This window comes from Phascolarctos cinereus, unplaced genomic scaffold (assembly GCF_003287225.1).
Source record: "Phascolarctos cinereus isolate Bilbo 61053 unplaced genomic scaffold, phaCin_HiC Scaffold_726;HRSCAF=1367, whole genome shotgun sequence".
In the NCBI taxonomy this organism is placed as follows: domain Eukaryota; kingdom Metazoa; phylum Chordata; class Mammalia; order Diprotodontia; family Phascolarctidae; genus Phascolarctos; species Phascolarctos cinereus.
The window spans coordinates 2,326,961-2,338,160 of record NW_027556098.1 but is presented as its reverse complement, the minus strand read 5'-3'; the positions used below and the strand labels follow the sequence as shown (position 1 = coordinate 2,338,160).

Sequence of the window (11,200 nt, the reverse complement as noted above, 5' to 3'; positions counted from 1 at the left end):
AAAGTTTACTTTCATTGGAAATTTGTGGTTTATGGAGAAATTTTTGTTGGCCTTTGAATTGAAAGAATGACCTTTGAAGCTTAAGCAATATGGTATGGCCATTCTTTACAAATTAATCTCCCTTTCATTTTACCCCCAGCTCAATGCAGGAAAGCATAAGATATGTCCATATTGCAAAAGCAATACATATAAAAATTTGATCATAGATAGATAGCTATCATGGTTTCAAGTGCATTTTGCTGGGTAACTTTATGGCACCATTAAATCGGAAGCTATATATCGGAAGCTGAGGACCTGCTGGCTTCCAAAAGGTTCATGTGTCTCATCCTTCTTATAAAATTGCTGCAGTTCCTCTTTAACATAACCTGGCATGGGGAGAAAGAAAAGGGGAGTAGGACAATGTCAAAGGTAAATAACAGATCCTTTTATGAAATTAACTTACATTTTGGAAAATGATTTGATCAACAAATCATCAACTTTATGCCAAAGAGCATGCCAGAAACCTTCAAGGTACATAGCATCCATTAGGGTGGATGAAGTGAGTTTCAATCATTTTGAAATCTGTACTTTGCCCTGTTCTGACCACTTCTGAGGCAGAAGCAAAAGTGCTTGGCCTTTTCTTCAATTTAATTATATCCTTTAATCCTTTCCTTCTTTGGACGGGATAATAAGAAGGCAAAGCAACTTTTATCTCCCCCGACTCTATTTTTCTTTCAGTGTCATCTCCTATGAAGGAGAGTGGGGTCTTACAAATCCTATGAAAGTTTTCTTCATAGTAGACAAGATTACCTCACCCATTGTTAATGTAAGTGCTACACAGGGTTCATTTCGGGGGCTTTACATCACTGAAAAATATTAAAAGGAAAACATTATCAGATGAGATTGGGAATAGTACCTTGGATGGCTAAGTAACAATGAGAGACAGTGTGGTTTCTAGTCAGGAAGACATAGGTTCAAGTCCCATCTCTGATAAATACTTACTGTGTCACTCTGGACAAATCGTTTCACCTCTCCATGTCCCAGGAATTCTAAGACTATCAGTTTGTATGATGATTGACATTGGTAGAGAAGGTTCCTTACCTACTCCATGCAACAATGAACTCTGATTAACGTATTGCCAAGAGGCCTTGTTAATTGAATACTACTAATCAATCCAGCAGTCTGTATGTTGTTTTGCAAATGGTGTAGTGGAAAGAACACATTTTTGGGATGAGAGGAAATGAGTTCAAATCCCAACCCTATTAATTACTACCTCTGTGACTTTGGGCAAGTCAAGATTATTTCTCTGGCCTCACCTGTAAACCTAAGCAGATGCAGAGCTCAACAGAACTCAGCTGGTTCTCTCATTTATTTCCCTTATGTAATACTGAATAAAGTCCCCAATATCCTCTGTGTTTTACCTACACTATCCCTACACTCTTCTCCATTCCCCCACTCCAACCTCCACTTTTGTCTGTACACGTTAATGCCCAACTCAAACCTGTCCTCCTCCCCTGTCCTCACAGAACACTTTGTTTTGCAACTTTCTAATCACTTGTAAGTATTATGCATTTATATGTATTAAAGCTATTGTGTCATCCCCTACTGGATTGCAAGTTTCATGAGGTCAAGGATTGCATCTTATGTGAACTTTATAGCTCTCCATGCACATAGAATGGTGCTCTATACACTTCAATTCAAAAAGCATTTATTAAGTACCTAATATATACAAGTGACCACTGTAAGCACAATATAAACACAAAGACAAAACAATCAACAAAACAACAAAGTAGTCCCTGTCTCTTTTAGGGGCTTGCATTCTTCTGGTGGCTATAGCAGATGGACAGATAAGCAAATACAAGATAATTGGAGGAAGGAGAGCAAAACTGGGGAAATTGGAAAGGTTTGGCATGGAAGGTGGTACCTAAGCCTTGAAAAGAACTAAAGATTCTAATACAAGGAGGTGAGGAGGGTATGCATTCTAGGCATAGGGAATACCTTAGTCAAAGGCAAAGATTTGGGAGATGGTATGGTGGTCACTAGGCCAGTTTCACTTGAATGTAAAGGATGTGAAAAGGAGTCATATGAAACATTTAGAAAAGCAGGCTGGTGATATATTGTGAAGACTTTGTATTTTATTATGTAGGCAGCAGTGAAATACTAAAGATTTTTAATGAGGGAGTAATTCTACCTATGTGGGTTTTAGGTTATTAATTTGGCAGCTATGTCTCCGAAGTATGAACTGGAGATAAATGAATCAGATACACCAGTTAAGAGGCTATTATAGTAATCTAGAGGAGAGATGATGAGAGTTCATACCCTGATGGTTAGTTGTGAATAGGGAAAAGAGAATGGGTGAGAGAGGTGTTGTAGGAGCAGAATCAACAAGTCTCAACAGCTGACTGGAGAGGCAAGACAAGGGAAAGGTGAAGAGTCAAGGACAATTCAGAGGTTGTGAGTAGGAGGTGCTTAATTAATGTTTGTTGAATGAATTAATATATTTTGGGAGGAAAGGTTGTTTTGTTTGGTTATCTGATCTCAACTTCAAAATTTTGAACATTTTGAATAGGCAGACTGACTGAAGAATACTAAAATCCAACACTAAATTGGCTTGATGTGCCTTTGGAATGAGGATCAGCTCTGAGAAGGCATGTCATTAATGGCTGTTGTTCTTTTAAGACTAAGTGTTTACGGGGGCAGCTAGGTTGCCCAGTGGATAGAGCACAGGCCCTGAAGTCAGGAGGACCTGAGTTCAAATCCTGGCCCAGACCAAACACTTGACACTAGCTGTGTGACCCTGGGCAAGTCACTTAACTAAAAAAGGGGGAAAAAAAGACTAAGTGTTTATGTATGTTTCTGTATTCAATCATTTGGGGAAGCTAGGTGGGTTATCGGTTAGAGTACCAGGCCCAGAATCAGGAAGACTTGAGTTCAGAATTGACCTGAAACACTTACCCTGGGTAAGTGACCCTGAGTAAGTCACTTAACTCTGTTTGCTTCAGTTTCCTCATCTGTAAAATGAGCTGGAGAAAGAAATGGCAAACCATTCCAGTATCTTTGCCCAGAAAACTCCCAAAACTGGAGTCAGGAAGAGTTGGACACAACCAACAACAGCATTCAATCATTTAGGCATCTGACAACTTTTCTTGGATGTGGGACTAATGCATGGAACTCTAGGAGGTGATGAAGGAACGAGTATTTTAGTGATGTGGCCCCAACTTTGGAAGAGCTTTCTGGATTACATGAGATATATTTTATTCCAATGTGTTGTTTAGACATAGGAAATGAAGAGTGCACTTTCCAGTCTTGCTTGCGGGTTTTAAATTAAAATATCATTTATTTGTGTTGAAGGGCAGAGATGAAGGTACCCATTTTATTAATATTTTCCAGTCTGTATGTTTTTTGTTGACAACATTCAGGCTGCAGATTGCAGAATCGAAAATTGCTTCTTTTGGGAAATTATACCTTACAGTTGAATAGAGAGGGGGGAAAGAGGAGGGGCTGTGTATAGCTCTCCTAGTGGTTCAGCATTCCCCTGATGGAAATTTGGGAAATTTTGTGTGGAACTCCATAGAGGACTGAGTGGAGATGACAGGAGACAAAGTGGGTCTGTCAATGAAGTTTGCTAGGAAACTTGATCTCCACCCTCCACCCCTCCACCATACATCAGTATTTATCACTCACTGTCTTCTACAGCAAAATGTGCAAGCCACAGGCGGCCACCTAATGACAGGGAAGGAATGTAAAACACTACAGTTTGGCAACTCCAGATTTCATTTGGATGCAAAAGGCCGGCCTACATCTCCCTCCTAGTTCACTTTAACTTGCTTATAAAGTCCCTGAGCCATCCCCTAAGGTGAAATGATGCGGGAGTTCTGGATCCTAGAGTTTGGAGGACCCCCAAAGCCTGATTTCTGCAGAATGATTCTGTACAAAGGGAACATGCGCAAGTCTTCCGACTCTAGGAAGCTCCACCCCTCCTGTTTCCAGATCCACGTCCTCCAATCTATAGCTTGGCACTAATGCCTTCCGACTCGTTTGCCAAACTTTAGATCGTTCTCCCCGCCCCCACTCCGTTGACAGTGAAAATCTCATTCACTTTGATGCGAGGAAGTGGATTTGCAGCAGGAATGCGACTGCACCAGCGGGACTAGCTGGGTAACTCCACCAAGTGGTAGAGAGGAGACCATGCGCTCTTTCCCCCCCTCCTTTTCACTTCACTCTCCTTCAACCCTTCTCCTCCACCCCCACGCCGCCTCCTTCCCCCAAGCTTAAGGCGGATTCCTCTCTCCGGGTTTTCGGACCGCCTTTCTCAAATCCACCTCCCGGCTGGGAAGAGTCGCGCCAGGGGTAGAGAGAGAGCTAGAGAAATAGCTCCCCAGAAGTGACTGATGATCAGAGGGAGAGAGCGTGGGGACTAGAGAGGCGGCGCCGGGCTGCGCTGTTTTACTTTCAAACTGAGAAGCACTCGCATAGACACTCTCCCTTACTCTCCTACTCTCATCCATAGACAGCAGCAGCAGCAGCAGCCACGGGGGCGGCCGCGGCGGCCACACAGCCCTGAGAAGATCGAAAGATGGAGCTTAACCATCAGCGTCCGGCTGTTAGCAAGTGAAAACGACTGAAGGCAATTAAAAGTCCCTGGATTTGTAGCCCCTCACCCCCCACCCCCACCCCCGTGGCTGTCACCCACAGAGGCGCAGGGCACAAAAGACTGGAGTTGGGGTGACTGATTTACTGGGAGGTGAGGGGTGGGGAGGCAAGGTGTGGGGAGAGGATTCCTCACTTGGAGGAGCTGGAGGAGGCTGAAGTAGCTGGAACACTCCTATCAGTCTGCACAGCCCAGACTGCGAATCGGTACTTTCCCACAGTTTCACCTCCCTCCACCCGCCCCCTCCCGGGCTTCATTCCTCGACCCTCCCCCTTGCGGCCCCCACCCCACCCCTGGTGGCAGCACTCAGCTCCTAGAGAGAGGGACTGGCGAGATATCCAGACGCACCGGTGAGGACAGAAAAGTCGCTTTCGGGATTGTGTGCGATGCCTTTTGCCAAGCGGATTGTGGAGCCCCAGTGGCTGTGCCGGCAGAGGCGGCTGGCCCCGGGCCTGGCTGAGGACGAGAGTTTGGGCTGCGAGGAGCCGCCGCCTCCTCTACCGCCTCCTCAGCAGCAGCAGCGGGCGCCTCCTCAGCGGCGGGAGGAGGCTGAGGCACCGCGGCCAGAGGAGAGGGACGAGGCGGTTGGGCTGCTGGAGACGGCAGTGGGGGAGGCGAAGCAGCCTCAGCAGTCACAGCCACAGCCGCTGCAGCAACGGAGAGAGGCACCCGGAGCAGCTGCTCAGGCGGAGGCTGCAGTGGTGGCGGCCGGGGCCCCCGGGAGCGAGCCTTCTTCTGCGGCCGCAGCGATGCTAATGATGCTGGATTTGTGTTCAGTCAGTAACGTGGCTCTGTCCCGGATCCTCCGGCAGCTCTCCGATGTGGCCCGGCACGCGTGCACTCTCTTCCAGGAGATTGAGGGTGACATACAACTGACCCATCGCCGGGTCCGGGCTCTCCAAGGCAAGATCAGTGGCGTCCAGCGCGTCTTGGGCACCATGGATCCCAAGCAGGAGGCAGTGCGTAAGTATTTGGACCTTTCTTCCTCCTTAGACTACCGACCCCTGGGCGCAGTCTCCAGGGGCACTGCGCCCAATGCTGCGCACACCTTCCCCCACCTCCCCTTCACGAAGTCTGGAAGGATTTTGACACGATTGGTTCCTTGCCCCTACCCGAGCTCTATCTCCATCTCCAGCAGTTGCCAGGCTTGCTTTGGGGATAGTGTTGGATTTGGGGGGCGGACACCCCGAGGTCAGGGAAAGGGTGATGGGGAGAAATGAGGGAAAGTTTAGTGGGTCGCCCTCTGGACTATCGTGGAGACGCAGGTTGAGGTGGAAGTGCGATAAGGAATACAGGGGACAAATAGGGTGGGAAAGGTCTTCCCCCTTTCCACCCTCTTTTTCCTTCCTGGAGGTTCTTCTATTTCTCGCCTTTCCCCTTGGGGAGAATGAGTGAAAAAGGTTGGGGATCGAAGGTCGGGTGGCAGCCGCGGTCATTTATGAGCATCTGCAAAGTGCCAGCAGATGTGTGTGTGTGTGTGTGTGTGTGTGTGTGTGTGTGTGTGTGTGTGTGTGTGTGTGTGTATTTCTGGGAGATATCCGAGCTCATGGGCCAGATTTGGTGCTTGCTCTGTGTTTGACATTAGAGAGTAAGGAATGAGGCTGGGGGTTTCCTGAACAGCACCTGGCATGCTGTAGCATGGGTGTGTGTGTGTGTGTGTGTGTGTGTGTGTGTGTGTAGTGTGTGTGTGTGTGTGTGTGTGTAGGTATGGGAGAGAGAGAGAGAGAGAGAGAGAGAGAGAGAGAGAGAGAGAGAGAGAGAAGAGGAGAGAGAGAGAGATTTAAACTGGCAGTTTCTGAGATTCTGTGAATGAACTATAGGGATTCCTGCGCCAAAATCTGCGGCCCAAAGAGTCTGCTGGTTGCAGAGAGAGAAAAAAGGATTTAAGGAGAGAAAAGAAAGGCACAAGCCCAGAGAAAGGCGCAGACCCGGGAATCTAGTACAGGGTTATAACTGTGCAGTCCTCATCTGGCACAGCTGGGCAGTCTTTTGCTAGTATTAAATGACAGAAAGGTGGCAGTTCTTCAGGGAGGCTTTCCAAAACGGAGCACAAACAGTATTCTAGCTCTGTAGGGCACATATTTGGAAACATAGATACACGTGTGTATGGCTGTAGACGTTTGTATGCAACCTCAGCCTTTGCTGGGTTACCAAGAGGGATGATGTGCCTGTGTGTGGCGTCTAAAGCCGTTTGGGTCGGAACATGAAAGATGATGTCAGTGGTTTCTGACTTGCATAAGAAGCTTCCTGTCTAGGATTTCTGATATTGCTGCATACGCGCTAGTGAAAGGGTTGGCCGCTAGATTGAGGGGGGGGGTAATGGGGGGGTGCAGAGCTTTATATGGAAGCCTCCCTGGGGATTTTCCAGGCATCTCTGATAGTCATCCAAAACCCAGCCTTCTCACCACACTCCAATGCAAATTTGCCCCTGCCTTAAGAATGCTTCTAACTTCCTGACGGGAATTCTAAGGATTTTTTAAAAAAATAAAATAGTGAAACTATTGATGTTGATGATCAGTTTTTATAGCTATAAAGACCTGGAATTGGACTAATAACTGTTGTTTAAAGAAGAACTATTGTGGTCATGAATTTTGGAAAGAATTAGGTCTGTCATGGGAAAAGTAATATTTTACTTTTGTTATTTGCAATGAGTACTTTAATCCTGCTCCTTTTCCACCCCAAACCATAAAGCAGGGACAGGCCCTGTACTTCCAACAGCTGTTAATATCTGTGTAGTATGGTTTAAGTTAGTGATGATTTCACATAAATGATAGCTGGAGTAAAGGTTTGCAGACTGTGAGTGGTGCATACATTTCCCAAATGTTTGTGAATATGTATTTTTGTTTGGTTAGGTTTTGTACACTGGAAACCAATCCAATAGTAACAGATGTGCCATCCTTTTACCACTTTCCATGGGAGCAAAGTTGAAAAAAGGCTGGTAGTCATCTTTAGATTCAATGAATTGAATATAATCCTTTAAATTTTTTGATGTGTGAAAAATAATCATTAATAACTAAAAGAGAGGGTTTCCCCCCCTTTTTTCTCAGTCTTTCCTCACTAAGTTCATGGTAAGCAAATGCAGTTGATAGAGACATTATCTACTTTGGTTGAGCATATATAATGAGAGACAGAGAGAGAGAGAGAAAGAGAAAGATGAGAATAAAGTAACTTATCTAATAACCTGTTTGGAAGGGGAATAAAAATGTCAGGCTTAATTTTTTCTTCCAGAGATTATACTAGAGCAGCTATTATCCAGATCTCTCTTCTTCCTAACGTAGGGTAGTAGTGTATTAGTTTGATCTTTGAAGGTATCAGCCTTAGGAGGGAAGGATACCTTATGCTCTGATTTTCTCTTAGGACTTCTGTCTCCCTTTGGGAAGCATCAAAGGGAGGAGGGGCTTAAAAATCCTCCTTCTGACCTTTCCTACGAATTTGATAGTCTACATGTGCCCCTTTCTTTCTCTAACCTTCGTGCCTTCCACCTTCTGCATCTGAACTATTTACAACACCCGACATACCTCACACCCCAGTGATGTCCTTCTATAAATCCTGTTTCCTGCTCAGATAGTCTTACTGCTTGTCACTAGAGGTACAATGATGAAATGTTTGTTTACCATTTATCTTTACTCAGAAGAATGTAGTTTTTAAAGGTTTTTGTGGTGGTTGGGTCTTTGGATTTTTAAAAATACTTCCAAGCATTATAATAGTTCAAGGAGAGTCAAAGGGGAACAGTTGGGAAAAGATAGATGTAGATAAGAACCATCTGGCAGTGAATGGGCCAGTATAGTTGGTTGTAATCAATGACACAACAGTCAAGCTGGAATCGAAACTTGACTGTTCTTTGGGAGATAAGAGTGATTTTTCCTATTCTGATCCATTTCAAGATCTATGGTCAATCTCTTCATGGTTTGGTTTCTTCCCCTCACCCTCAAATTGGAACTGAACACTCTTTAGGCACCTGGGGAGGGCACATTTGTAGAAGTATCACTGGTATCTTTTCATCTAGGGTAAAAACAGGGCAATGTCAGAGAGGACAATTGAGGAAGTCAGGTGCATCAGGTAGGGGATTGATGGAAGGCACAGATGGTGAAGTGAAAAGACTTCATAGTACACACAGAGGTTAGTCTGATGTATGTGTCATGCTGGAGGGAATGTAGCCCATCTAGATTCTTATCTCCTATTCTCCACCAATCTATGACCTGGTTCCCTCCCACTCTTCTGACCCACTTTCTTTCCACTCTTCCCCATATCAACCCCTTTGGTAGCTCAGGCCAAGAGACTGTGATATGGTGTAGATGAAACTTGTTCCTCCAGGAAAGAAATGAGCTTCTTCTTCCCTACCTACCTCCCACCAGTTCTTGGGACAAAACGTGGAATTCCTGCTAGTTAGAACTCCACATATCTCCTTCTTGCTCCCCCTTTCCCTTTACTACATAATGTCTCATATACTGGGGGCACCCAAAACTGCTATACTACACTAGTGTGTGCCAATGTGACTAGTACAGTGATTTGACAAGGAACAAATGCTGTGTCTCTTTGTTTATCTGCTGATGGGACAGATTTTGTATAATGGGATATGAGAATTCTAATATGCCTGACTTCCTTTTTGCTATGTGGATGAGTCCCATTATAGGTTTTTCCATGTTATAATACAGTAACTAAGAAATTGTAGCTGGCTGATAAATTGTAGCTGGCCTGGGAAAGTAACTGAGCCCAGTGAAGAACCCCATGGAGCCTGAATATTTCATGGTTTTCCAAACTGATGGCTCTTAGACAGGTTTAGTGTTAATGTGGTCACACTTTCAAGCATCCTGGTGCAATTCTGTTCTTAAAATTGGCCCAGACTTGATCCTAATCACTTTCAGATGGGGTTTTCAAAGTTGCTCAAACTTTTTCATCCTGCTGCCTCCCCAAAGGATCTCATGACTCCCACATTACCCCCTCCACAAAAAACAGTCAGCAATTTGTCTTATAATAGCTGCCACCACCAAACAGCTGTTCATAGCTCCAGCCACCCTCTTGACGTAGGAACAACTTCAAGGTTGGGCAAGGGGGTGGAAAGGGGGAAGGTGGGGAGAAAAGTGTGCTGAGAAGGTCTAACATGGGGAAGGAGCCAGCACCTCAGTGCACACAGCCCGCAGTTCAGCACTGATATCACTAATAGCCGTTTTGAGTTCTGCAGCTCAGTGGAATGGACCCCCAGTTTGGGAAATACCATTCCATCCAGAGCAATTGTATTCACCTTTAAACTTCAATAGAAAATTTCCAGTAGCTCTTTGGATGAGATTAACCCTTTTGGTTTATGCCAGCCCTAATCCTGGGTTTTCACTTTTGTAGGACCACCTTCTTTCTTTTATACTGTGGGTGTTTGCATGCAAGCTAGAAGAAATCAGAGAGAGCTGGTTAATATACTTGCTTGAGTATTTCCATAGTGCTGGCATGCTTTTTTCCATTGAAGCATTATGAGAACCTAACATTCTCATTGAAATCTGTTTTAAACCCCCGTCACAAAGCAATTGAGAATAGAGCAATCTCCATGATTGTAATTTCCTCATCACCAGTCACAGCACCAGATTTCTTTCTAGATTTTTGGGTTTTGCCTAGGATTGGGCTTTTAAATCAAAACAACTTGACTGATTTATGTAGAAAGTCCTTGATACCATGTTGTGGTTTATGTTCCTAAAATGGCAACAATGAATATTTTTTTTTGTTTCCTGCATATGATGGCTTTTTTTTTTTATAAAATGGCATTGAATGATGAGAAGTCCCCTTAAGCTCCCAGAAATACAGACATTCTGAGTGTTGTGAATTATCATTACATTTAATTTGCTAATTCAGGGAGATAGTGAACCTCTCCTTTGTTACTTTTTGGTTGAACAGGAAGAATTGTAGTCTTTTAGGATATATGATAGGGGCATCAGTGGAATATAGGCTTCTTAAGAGGGCAGGTACTATTTTATGTTCTCCCCAGTACCTAGCACACCACCTTACAAAAATGGTTAAAAATGTTTGTCAAGTAGAATTGAGTTGAATATGCCAAGAGGACTTTTAAAGATAAAGATCAGAGATTTAACATTAGAAGGGACTCCAGGAGTCATCAGATCACCTGATTTTATAGCCGAGTTTCAGAGAGATTAAATGAGTTTTTCAGTATTCCAAGTTTTCCAAACAGAGCCAGGATTTGGACTAAGGTGCTCCACTCCTTCACTCTGCTTATTTCCACTGAACCATGCTACCCCCCTTTTTTTTTTTTAACAGTTTGGCTCATGAAAATGAGGATATAATGAACACGCCTGTGAAAGGAGGGTTTCTTGTATGGCAGGTCAGCTGGAGAAGTGACTTTGTTTCCAGGGTTCTCTATGAATCTGGCTTCATTGGTAAATGGGCCATAAACACTGTAATCTGGGAACTGTTTCAAAACCCTGGGATCTCATCTCAGGGCCTAAATATGTTGATACAAAGTATTGGTAGATGTTTACACAAATAAAAATGTTTTCACAGAATGAGAAGGTGGTGTGGTTGTATTGAAAACATTACCCTGAAGAGTTTCTCTCCCAAATCTTGTTTCTA

At 44.3% G+C, this 11,200-nt stretch overlaps 1 protein-coding gene across 1 annotated transcript in view; it reads left to right on the top strand.

Annotated features, from left to right (window-relative positions):
• Positions 1-3,952: 3,952 nt before the first annotated feature.
• Positions 3,953-11,200, top strand: part of NHS (NHS actin remodeling regulator) — a 432,063-nt gene continuing 424,815 nt past the window's right edge. The window contains exon 1 of the mRNA XM_021007405.2: positions 3,953-5,593. Coding sequence (XP_020863064.1) covers positions 5,017-5,593 — 577 coding nt within the window. The 5' untranslated portion in view covers positions 3,953-5,016. The remainder of the gene's footprint in view (positions 5,594-11,200) is intronic.